At 45.1% G+C, this 12,203-nt stretch overlaps 1 protein-coding gene across 1 annotated transcript in view; it reads left to right on the forward strand.

Moving 5' to 3' along the window:
- The first annotated feature begins 2,801 nt into the window (after positions 1-2,801).
- LOC107122289 (acyl-CoA dehydrogenase family member 11-like) overlaps positions 2,802-12,203 on the forward strand; it is a 26,407-nt gene continuing 17,005 nt past the window's right edge. Inside the window, exons 1-3 of the mRNA XM_015425336.1 lie at positions 2,802-3,009; positions 9,936-10,168; positions 10,280-10,379. Of these exons, the coding sequence (XP_015280822.1) occupies positions 2,863-3,009; positions 9,936-10,168; positions 10,280-10,379 (480 nt within the window). The 5' untranslated portion in view covers positions 2,802-2,862. The remainder of the gene's footprint in view (positions 3,010-9,935; positions 10,169-10,279; positions 10,380-12,203) is intronic.

Here is a 12,203-nt window from a genome sequence, read left to right on the forward strand (position 1 = left end):
CTCCCCTCCCCTCCCCTCCCTGCTTCAGGCGGCCAAAGCCACCCCCTCCACCCACCGCCGTCCTGACTTGGCCCCCAGAATCCACCCCCTTTGTGATGCGATCTTGCGAAGAGGCGGGGAAGAGGCGTCGTCAGCTTCTGGCTCCCTGGGTGAGAGCCAGAGCACCAGCCAGGCTGCTTCGACGACTCAGGGCTGCTCAAAAACCCAGGGGAGTGGGCAACGTGGACTTGTGCCTTTTGAGATTAGCCGCCCACCCCTCGCCCTCCCTGCCAGTAGAAAAGCCTAGCCGCGGCAGCCCATCCTGTGCCTTCCTCGCTCAGCACCCAGCTGCAGGGACTGGGGGAAGGTCTCCAGAGCCCCTCCTTTTGTTATTTCTCTCTCTCTCCCCCTTTCTTTTCCCCCTACTTTCCCTCTGTCTTTCCTTCTCTTTCTTTCCCTCTATTCCTTCTCTTTTATTTTCTTTCTTTCTTTCCTTCCCCCTTTCCCTTTTCCCATTTTCTTTCTTTTTCTCCTTATTTCCTTCTCTTCCTCCCTCTCTTCCTCCCTCTCCAGTGGCTCATTGGAGACTGATTCCAGTTTGGGTCCCCACCCCTGTCCCCCATGGACACAGGCATTGATTGATTAATTTATTCAATTTATAGACTGCCCTCCCCTTGAGGACTCAGGGTGGTAGGTGTACTCACAACTACCCTGCAAGGTAGGTTAGGCAGAGAGAGACTGACTGGCCCTAGGATACCCAGCAAGCTTCATGGCAAAATGAGAACTTGATTCTCCCTCCTCCAAGTCTGATAGAGAGTATGAATTTTGATCAAAACTAATGGATTTCGTCAAGGGTTGCAACAAAACTGCCGCAGCTTATAGTGTGCAACGAGCAAATTTTGTTGTAAAAACTACATTAAAATGTGGAATGTTTTCCCCCTCCTATATTAGAGCTGCGGTGACTCAAGTGGTTAAGATGCTGAACTGCAGGCTGTGGAAGGTCGATAGTTCAGCAGTTCGAGACCCGAGTGTGCCGCAAGACGGAGTGAGCTCCTGTCTCTAGTTCCAGCTCCTGCCAACCTAGCAGTTCGAAAGCAAGAAATTGCAAGTAGATAAATAGGGACCACTTTGGTGGGAAGGTAACAGCGTTCCGTGCGCCTTGGTGTTTAGTCATGCCGGCTACATGACCACGGAAACATCTTCGGACAGCGCTGGCTCTTCGGCTGTGAAACGGAGATGAGCACCGCAACCCTAGAGTCGGATTCGACTGGCTTTCGAGCAAGGGAACCTTTACCTATACACCCAATGCAGTATAGCAAATTCTTGAATTATTCATTCCCTATAGAGGAAAGTAAATTTGATGGGCGGTTGTGTGTGTGTGTGTGTGTACATACATGCATGCATACATACACATGTGCCTGAAATGGAAACATTAAAAAGACTTAAATTTCATAATCACAACAAGATTTTGAAAAATGCTTTGTGATTTGTGTTTGTTTGAGAGAGAAAATCAGATATTGTATTACTTGTTCTCACAATTTTTAAAAAAAAGAAATTAGCAATGTCTAATTTTGTGTTTTTCATTCTTCCTAAAATGCATTTATGTTTAAAAATTGGTGGGCGTGGGGGGGGGGGGCCGGGGGGGAGCATGTAGCCAGGAACACCAATTGACTTGCATGGGCTCCACTGAAATATATTGCAGGACAAAATAAGTTGCAAAGAAAATGTGGAATGGTTTTTCCATTAAGGTCTTTGGGCCCAGATAGGCTACTCTGGGACTGGAACAACAGCTCCCAGAGTAGAAAGACAGTCCCTAGGAATAGAATCTGTGCTCTGGGACTAGACTGACAGCCCCCAGAGTGGAATTACAGTCCCAGAAATTTAGAACACCCCTGTATGAAAGCAGCCTGAGTTCATTTTCCTTGAGTTCATATGCCACAGATAAATCATATGAACAGGGAGTTCTGACCCTGGATTTAAGAGTGTTTTAAAAACATCATTTGGTGTCAAAGTCAATAAGCCCCTTCCTAAATCCCACATGGCTCTGCCTCCATAGATAGTGACAATGGCCTGTGATGTCACTGGCTCCTCCCTATGATGTCACTGGGCCTCAGTTCTTTTAAGGCCCTAGCATAGCAATGCCTGTGGCCCAGCCCCAGCCCCCCACCCCGGGAAATTGGAAAGTCTACGCCCTTGCTTCCTGTCACGCGTGTGGGTGTGTGTTTGGGTGTGGTGTGGTTCAGAGATATAAGCCGGCCTGTGAGCCAGCTACGACATCTGAAGATCTTAATGAACCTTAATAAAGCAACTACACTTCAGCCTCAGTACTTTATAGAAAGAATCATGAGTTGGATCCATCTGGCTTTTTCAGTCTTCTGGTTACTACAGTCCCTGTCCTCAGTAGCTTTGCCCCACGCAGGTCCCATGATCCTCCTCCACATAACCTTTTTGATGGTCAAAGCAGATCTCCTCCTCCCTTTCTTACCCTTTCCCCTCCCTTTTTCACTTCTCTGATTGGATCCAGCTTGTGAAACTGGGAGCAATATAGGTTAAAATTTAAATGGGAGGGAACAGGACTAAAGCTCCTCTCTCTCCCTCCCCCCCTCTTTTTCCAGAACTGCGTGTTCTTGCTGCTCTACTATCTCTTTGAGTGGTTCTGCAGTCTGAAGTTCAACCAGTGAATTTCCATATATACTGGTATGTGCTAGACCAGCATATTAAGCTGCAGCCTAAATGTTTTCAAGGATCCATTCTATTGGCTATTTTCCCATCTGGAATTCTTCTAAACTGAGGCTGTGGCTGTCAGATTGCAAATACTGGTATTGGGTTTTGGGATGCAGAGGAATCCAGTCGTCTAAAAAGTGGAGTCAACAAACAGAGACCATGGATGCATATACCAAGCAACATCCAAGCGCACCATTTGCCAGAGCAGAAGTCGGGGTCTTTTGTCAAGAACCACCCCGGCTTGGAAACCCATATCTGGAAGACGCTTTCCTTCAGGCTTACCTGAAAGCACATCTACCACCCAAGGTTTGATTTATATTTTGTATTATTTTGGGAGAAACATACAAGGGTACATTTACTTCAATAACAATACCTAATTCTTGTCATTTGCATGACACTTTAGATTCTCCAAAGCCCTTCAGATAAATTCTCAGAAATCCTTATATAAATTCCAGTATTTCATATAGAAAAGGCTAGAATTGTTTAACATCCTATTATCACATGAAGGACCACTGCCGCCTTGTCACACAGATTTAGTTGTTGTTGTTGTTCAGTCGCACAGTCGAGTCCGACTCTTCGCGACCCCATGGACCATCTCCTGCCAGGCCCTCCTGTCTTCCGCCGTCCTCTGAAGTTGGCTCAATTTCATGTTCATTGCATCGATGACACTGTCTAACCATCTCATCCTTTGCCGTCCCCGTCTTCTTTGACCTTCAATCTTTCCCAGCATCAGAGTCTTCTCCAGTGAGCGCTCCCTTCTCATTTGGTGGCCAAAGTATTTGAGCTTCAGTTTCATTATCTGGCCTTCCAGGGAACAGTCAGGGTTGATTTCTTTTAGGATTGACTGATTTGATCTTTTTGCAGTCCAAGGGACTCTCAAGAGTCTTCTCCAGCACCATAGTTCAAAAGAATCTATTCTTCGGCGCTCGGCCTTCCTTATAGTCCAACTCTCGCAACCATACATGACTACTGGGAATACCATTGCTTTGACCATGCGGACTTTTGTTGGCAGGGTGATGTCTCTACTTTTTATCATGCTGTTTAGGTTCGCCATCGCTTTCCTCCCAAGGAGCAGGCGTCTTTTAATTTCATGGCTGCTGTCACAGTCTGTGGTGATCTGGGATCCCAGGAACGTGAAGTCTGTCACCACTTCCACGACTTCCCCTTCTATTTGCCAAGAGTGATGGGGCCGGATGCCATGATCTTAGTTTTTTTGATGTTGAGCTTCAAGCCCACTTTTGCACTCTCCTCTTTTACTCTGAGCAAGAGGCTCTTTAGGTCCTCTTCACTTTCAGCCATTAGAGTGGTATCATCTGCATATCTGAGGTTGTTGATCTTTTCCCCAGCAATCTTAATTCCCGCTTGTGATTCATCCAGGCCAGCATTTCGCATGATGTACTCTGCATATATATTAAATAAGCAAGGCGACAATATACATCCTTGTCGTACTCCTTTTCCTATGCTGAACCAATCAGTTGTTCCATATCCGGTTCTAACTGTCGCTTCTTGGCCCTTATACAGGTTTCTCAAGAGACATGTGAGGTGGTCTGGTACTCCCATCTCTTTAAGGCCCTGCCATAGTTTGTTGTGATCCACACAGTCAAAAGCTTTAGCATAGTCAATGAAGCAGAAGTAGATATTTTTCTGGTACTCTCTTGCTTTCTCCATAATCCAGCGAATGTTGGCAATTTGATCTCTAGTTCCTCTACCTCTTCGAAACCCAGCTTGTACTTCTGGTAGTTCTCTATCCACGTACTGTTGAAGCCTAGCTTGTAGGATCTTGAGCATGACCTTGCTAGCATGTGATATGAGTGCAATTGTGCGATAGTTTGAACATTCCTTGGCATTGCCCTTCTTTGGGATTGGAATGTATACTGACCTTTTCCAATCCTGTGGCCACTGTTGCGTTATCCAAATTTGCTGGCAAATGGAGTGCAGCACTTTAACAGCATCATCTTCTAAGACTTTGAATAGCTCAGCTGGAATACCATCACCTCCACTAGCTTTGTTGTTAGCAATGCTTTCTAAGGCCCATTTAACTTCACATTCCAGGATGTCTGGCTCGAGGTCAGTGATTATACCGTCGTGGTTGTCAAGGACATCGAGGTCTTTCTTGTATAGTTCTTCTGTGTATTCTTGCCATCTTTTCCTAATCTCTTCTGCTTCTGTTAGGTCCCTACCGTTTTTGTCCTTTATCATGGCCAGCTTTGCATGGAACGCTCCCTTGATTTCTCCAACTTTCTTGAAGAGATCTCTAGTCCTTCCCATTCTATTGTTTTCTTCTATTACTTTGCACTGTTCATTCAGGAAGGCCTCCTTATCTCTCCTTGCTGTTCTCTGGAAATCTGCGTTCAGTTGGGTAAATCTTTCCTTTTCGCCTTTGCCTTTCGCTTTCCTTCTTTCCTCTGCTATTTGTAAAGCCTCATCAGAAAGCCACTTTGCTTTCTTACATTTCTTTTTCTTTGGGATGGTGGTGATTGCTGCCTCCTGTACGATGTCACGAACCTCTGTCCATAGTTCTTCAGGCACTCTATCTATCAAATCCAGACCCTTGAATCTATTCTTCACCTCTACTGTATATTCATCAGGGATGCGATCTAGGTCAAACCTGAATGGCCTCGTGGTTTTCCCAATTTTCTTCAGTTTAAGTCTGAATTTTGCAATGAGTAGCTCATGATCTGAACCACAGTCAGCTCCAGGTCTTGTTTTTACTGACTGGATAGAGCTTCTCCATCTTTGACTGCAAATTATATAGTCAATCTGATTTCGGTGTTGCCCATCTGGTGATGTCCATGTGTAGAGTCGCCTCTTAGGTTGTTGGAAAAGGGTGTTCGCTATGACCAGTGTGTTCTCTTGACAAAACTCTGTTAACCTTTGCCCTGCTTCATTTTGCTTTCCAAGGCCAAACTTGTCTGTTATTCCAGTTACCTTTTGACTTCCTACTTTAGCATTCCAGTCCCCTATGATGATGAGGACATCATTTTTTGGTGTTAGTTCTAGGAGGTGTTGTAGGTCTTCATAGAACCGGTCCACTTCAGCCTCTTCTGCATCAGTGGTTGGGGCATAGACTTGGATTACTGTGATGTTGAATGGTTTGCCTTGCAATCGGACAGAAATCATTCTGTCATTTTTGAGATTGTATCCCAGTACTGACTTTTGCACTCTCTTGTTGACTATAAAGGCCACACCATTTTTTCTACGAGATTCCTGGCCACAGTAGTAGATATAATGGTCTTCTGAGTTAAATTTGCCCATTCCTGTCCACTTTAGTTCACTGATTCCTAGGATATCGATGTTCAGATTTAGTAGCCTACTGCATAAAACAACCCCTAGTCTATAGGTTGGGGCTGCCTTTGACAATTCTTTGGAAGCTTTGGGCCCATTCTGCATCTAGAATTTGCTCTGTTGTTTTACCAAACCCACACTGGAACAGAAAAAGATGTGGCTCAAAACCACATTCAGATACCCCAGGCCAATGCCACACTGACTGCAGAGTCACCCTTGAATGACCATAAAGCAGCCATAAATCTATGCAGACAGTACCATAAAACTGAGGGTTCAAAGGAAGTGAAACGACATGCAGTGTGGAGGCTACCATAAAATCTGAAAATCAAAGAAAGTGAAAATGGCATGCAGTGTAGAGGGGAATTTCTGTTCCAACGTGGGTTTGGTAAAGCAGCGGAGCGAATGCTAGATGCAGAATGGGCCTTGGGTAGTTCAAAATGCTGCAGTGGGGCACTGTGATAACCCTCTTCTCTCATTCAGAAGGGCCCAGGGTTTTTCTTGTGAGGATGGGCAATGCCAGATTTTATGGCAGATATAGTGCTATATTAAATGTTGTTTTAATTCCACTTTCAACTTATTGAGTTTACTAAAAGGTCCTAGTGCAGAAGTGACTGAAACTCGATCCAAATAAGACTGTGGTGCTGTTGGCTACTGGTAGCACCAATCAAGAAGCTGAGATTCAGCCTACTCCAGATAGAGTTGCCCCATACCTTAACTGACAGGTTCATAGCCTGAGGTACTGTCAGAACTGTGTTTGTAGATCAATGTTCAGATTTCATCTGTAGCACATCGGATTTCTGACCAACCTCACTAGTTGCAGTTTTTGTTTGAGAAGCAAGATCGGGCTATGTTTGTACATGCTGTTGTTGTGACCACTTTCAGGCTCAATGCCTACAAAGCACTTTTTGTTGGGCTGCCTGCTTTTGACAGTTCTTTAATCACAGTGCGGCACTTTAAGTAGTCTTGTCACTACTTAAAGTACTCCACTGGGTGGCTGTTCATATCCAGGCTCAATTCAGGCACTGGTTCTTACCTTTAAAGGCTTAAACAGTTTGGGACTAAGGAATATGAACAACCACTTACTCCATTCAAAGTCTGCTCAATACCTGAGGTTGCCATCTAACGCCTGCTTCATGTGAGGCCTTAAGAAGTAAAGTGGGTGGCTCCTAAAGGCAAGGCCTTTTCTGTTGTGGCAGCTTGCTGGTGGAATGTCTTCTCCATAACCTCAAATATACCAACTGTCTAATATCAAGCTTAGTGATCATAAATTGCTGACTGATTTGTTGTTTTGTGGCTTTTAGCTTATTTTCTCACTGTTGCTAATTTTCTAATTCCACTTAGTATAATTTGAAGACTTCTAAGATTTGTTGTCTTGACAGAACCGTGTGTGCTGGCTTTAATTAAATTTTAACACTGCTACTTTGTGCTATTTTACTGTTTATTCTTACTCTTTTATTTCATTGGCCCCTGTCACACGGGCTGGATATTTCAGGGGGGAGGCGTGGCTAATTGCCCCGGCGCAGTTTGATCCGTGATTACGCGATCAGACGCGCCGGCAGCACACCACCGGTCCTTCCCTCGGCGCCGGCGAGTAAACGAGGGACCGGAGGGGAATGCCGTGTGCCGGCGCAATCACACCATGAGAGTCTGGAGGCAGCCCGTGGCAAACGTTTACTAGTACTTTGGAGGTACTAGTTTTTTAACGCGCATTGTCGGCGGTAAGCCACGGGTGCGCTCCACTTCCCAGATGTTGGGGGGTGATCGCGCCCGGATAATCCGCCCAACATCCGTGCCTCTCCCACGGGAACTTTGCCGTGTGACCGGGGCCAAACTATGGTTTTTACCTGGAAAGAACTTCAAATACACATGGAGAGAGCAGTACATGTGAATTGATTGATTTATTAAATTTCAAGGTCATATGTTTGCTGGAGGCCTCTGCTTTGTATTCAGAAGGTCCCAGGCTCAGTCCTTGGCATCTCCATTTAAAAGGTCCAGATGGGAGGTGATGTGAATGACCTGACTAAAATCCCAGAGAGACGCTGCCAGTCCAAGTAAACAGTACTGATTCAGTATAAGGCAGCTTCAGGTGTGCCCAAAGGGCCGACTTCCCCAACTACACCACATTCTCACTATGCACAGATCACCGAAGAACACCAAAAGCAGTGTGAGATAATTCTCCATTTGTTCACACTAACTAGCCCTCCACAGATGTTATATTAGTGTCTCATTCATGTGGAACAGGACCCTGTGTAACATCTACTGAGGGTTTCTTTCCAGATTAAAGGTGCTCCCTGAGAGCACATTCCCAGCCCCAATCACTCTTTTCAAGAGGACTCCTTGAAAATCTGGCAGGCTCCCAAGCTTTACAAAACAACTTTTAATCCATTCCCTGTCCTTTACCAGGAGCTGCGGTGGCTCAAGTGGTTAAGACACTAAACTGCAGGCTGTGGAAGGTTGGTAGTTCAGCAGTTCGAGACCAGAGTGTGCCGCATGACGGAGTGAGCTCTCATCTCTACTTCCAGTTCCTGCCAACCTAGCAGTTCGAAAGCAAGAAATTGCAAGTAGATAAATAGGTACCACTTCAGTGGGAAGGTAACAGCTTTCTGTGCGCCTTGGTGTTTAGTCATGCCAGCCACATGACCACGGACATGTCTTTGGACAGCGCTGGCTCTTCGGCTTTGAAACGGAGATGAGCACCGCAACCCTAGAGTCGGATTCGACTGGCTTTCGAGCAAGGGAACCTTTACCTTTACCTGCCCTTTATCAAGTATATTTCCTCCTCATTAGACTTTTACTCCCTAGCTGTAACCCTTTCCCATTACAGTATGCCCTTGGTATTGCAGGTGATGTCTCAAATCACCAATCCTGTCTCCCCAATTAAAAAATACAGAGTAAATGCACTTTCTAGTAAATGTAGGGTCAAATCACTTACTTGCAAGGCATCAGTTTTTATGCAGCCATGGAATCAATTATGCACATCTGTCATGATATTATCAGACAAGGATTCCGAATATGATCTTGTTTCAAGATCTTTATCAATCATGTCTGTTGTATCAGTCAATATACCATTTCACAAAAAGGATTGATAAAGATCTCGGAACAAGGTCATATAGAGCCCAGAGCCATATTATTTGTAGACGTTCACATCGTCCCTGCAACTGTTTATGCATTGATTTATTACATGACTCTTTTTGCAGGCAGTTCAAAGTAATGAGCCGGGTTTCATCTAGGACTCTTTGTTGTATGTTTATGTTGGAATGTTGGTTGTAAAATGTATTGTTATCATTCTTGCTTGGTCTTTAAAATATCTCGTAGTATTGTTAATAAAGTTTATGTTTTAGAGCAGTTTAGAGACAGAGTAAGCTCCCGTCTCTAGTTCCAGCTCCTGCCAACCTAACAGTTCGAAAGCAAGAAATTGCAAGTAGATAAATAGGTACCACTTTGGTGGGAAGGTAACAGCGTTCCGTGCGCCTTGGTCTTTAGTCATGCCGGCCACATGACCACGGAAACGTCTTTGGACAGCGCTGGCTCTTCGGCTTTGAAACAGAGATGAGCACTGCAACCCTAGAGTCGGACTCGACTGGCTTTCGAGCAAGGGAACCTTTACCTTTACTAGGGCTACATAGTGTTTATATTCCCTTTCACTGATTCTGTGAACTTAGGCAGATCATGGAGAGAGGGTAGGAAAGGCTTCATTGGTGCTTAGTTCTTGTGGCCCTTTCTTACATGCCCAGGGAAATCTTGTTCGCCACTTCAGGAAGCAATTTTTTTCCCGGCCAGTTTGGCCAGGGATTCTGGAGGTTTTCTGTCATCTTCAGGGCATGGAGCAGGGGTCACTGGGAGTGGGGTGGGGAGGTATTTTTGAATTTCCTGCATTGTGCAGGGGGTGGACTAGATGACCCTGGAGAGTCCTTCCAATAATATGATTCTATTATTCTACTTTGTAGGTGTTTACTGAAATGAGTCCTGACCTCGAGAGGTTTGGGGTTTGCCTGAAGAATGAAATTGACCTCTTGGGACGCGAGTGTGAGTTAAACCCTCCCAGGCTGCAGCAGTTTGATGCCTGGGGTCGGCGTGTGGACCAAATTATCACCTGCGCAGCCTGGAAGAAGATGAAGGAGATCTCAGCCAAGGAGGGGTTGATTGCTGAGGCTTATGAAAGGCGATACTCCAGCTGGAGGTAACATATGGATTTCCCCCCCCCCCAATGAATTTTTGTTAAGGAGATTTAAAAACACTTGGTATGGAACTTAGGGAGGCATCTTGTGTTTCTGGTTTTTTCTTCCTGCAGCCGGGTTTATCAGGTAGCCAAACTCTACCTGTATGGACCTTCTGCCGGCCTCTTCACATGTCCTCTGGCCATGACTGATGGAGCAGCAAAAGCAATTGAGGTGAGACTCCAGCCTGCAGCCTGTGCTGCATTGTTTTTACATTAATTTAAAAAGGCCTAAGCTGTAGCAGCTCAGAATGCTGCTTCCAAAGTGAGCTGCCTTAACCATATTCAGAAGGTGGCACCTCCCTCTAAACACTTCCAACAACAAACCATTAGAGACAGAAAAGTCTTTTAAATGCCACATGTGGAAATGTTCATCGCCATCTGTTTCTTCCCTTTGTGGGCTCCTCCACTCTGCCATGTAGTTTATACTGTAAGGAAGGGAATTGCTTGGACCTTATCTATGTTGCAGGGTTATGGTGAAGCTGAAAGACCCCTCTGAGGTCTTTGGAGGAAGGGCAGGATACAAATGTAGTAAAGAAATGAAAGTTATGTATCAGTGATTTGTCCTTCCTCTGGTCACAGGAGCTGCCCTGCATCCCACAGTCTGGTCCCTTTATAATGCTATACAGCAAGATCAGGACGCTCAGCATGTGCAGACAGAGTTCTCAACAAGTCAGTCAGCCTTAGTGCATGTTTTGAGAATCTGAATACTCTACATGGGTTCCATCTACAAAGTGTTACGACATGAAGAAGGTTTTCGTTCTGAAATGTGATTCACATCTAGGATATGTGTTTCATCGAGTTCAAGTTTAAATATACAAGTGTTACAAGATGCATGGACTAAAATAATTTCAAGTATTTTTGTATATTTATGATCTCAATTCTGGAACAACTTACAAATTCGTCACGGTAGAGTGGATGTAATTAGTGCACCTATTGAAGTGCCTGTGTGCACCCACTTTAACTGTGTGTAAATTGATTACTGCCTGTGAGCACATTTTGCTGGAGTGATTGTGTGCACCCACGTAAATTGTGTCTCAACGGATGCCTGCTGGGAGCACACTTTTTGACTTCTAAGCTGCTTGTTTGGCTCATGAAGTTTTCTTTTAATGGTTACTGTATTATTGGATATATAGAGGTTGCATTACAGAAGACATAGAGACTTGGTTAGCATTAAAATTCTATGTTAATGCTATCCAGATAATTCTTAGAACTATTGAATAATTGAACTTGGTGTTCTCTTCATTTTTGAACTTGGTGTTCTTTTCATGCTATCCAGATAATTCTTAGAACTATTGAATAATTGAACTTGGTGATCTTCTTCGTGGTCTCTGTGCTTCACACCAATGGGATCTAGTGCGCCTGCGCTGGATCTGCCGGTGCCTAGCAAGCTCTTTTAGAAGGATTTTCGTGCCCAGCCCTACTGAGCATGCTCAGGAGCCCCAGTGAGCATGCCCAGAAGGGCAGGCACGGACATCCCGCCAGTTCTTTCCTTTCCGCCGCGCTGAGCAGACCTGTCTTCGAGAGGTCTGGCCGGATCGCTGCCTTTTGATCACTTTTAGTGACTAGCTCTCCGTTTTCGCTTTAGTTTTTTCTTCAGTTTAGTTTCTTTTTCTGTTTTTTTCAAAAAAAAAAAGGAGTCTTTTTGTTTTTCGTCGTCTGAGGTAAAATTACCTCAGGCCTTCGGGCCGCTGCCCCCCCCCCCCTTGTCGCTGGCTTTTTCTCCTCAGTCTATGGAGAAGAAGGCAAAAAGGTCTAAAAAGTGGGGATTTTTCAACCGTTGTCGTTCCTGTGGAAGTAAATTGGCTCCCCCAGACGGCCATAAGTACTGTATCTTTTGCCTTGGGGAGACCCACAAAACAGACTCTTGTGAGCATTGTGCGCAGTTTTCCAACCAGACTAGGAAAAACAGAGCGGCACGTTTAAAAGTTTTTCTCCTAGAGAAGGCGCTTCATCCGATGGCTGACCCGCCAGCTCTTTCTTCCGTCGTCATGTCTTC

The sequence above is a fragment of the Gekko japonicus genome, unplaced genomic scaffold (assembly GCF_001447785.1).
Source record: "Gekko japonicus isolate JY-2015 unplaced genomic scaffold, Gekko_japonicus_V1.1 scaffold135, whole genome shotgun sequence".
NCBI classification, from domain to species: Eukaryota; Metazoa; Chordata; class Lepidosauria; order Squamata; family Gekkonidae; genus Gekko; species Gekko japonicus.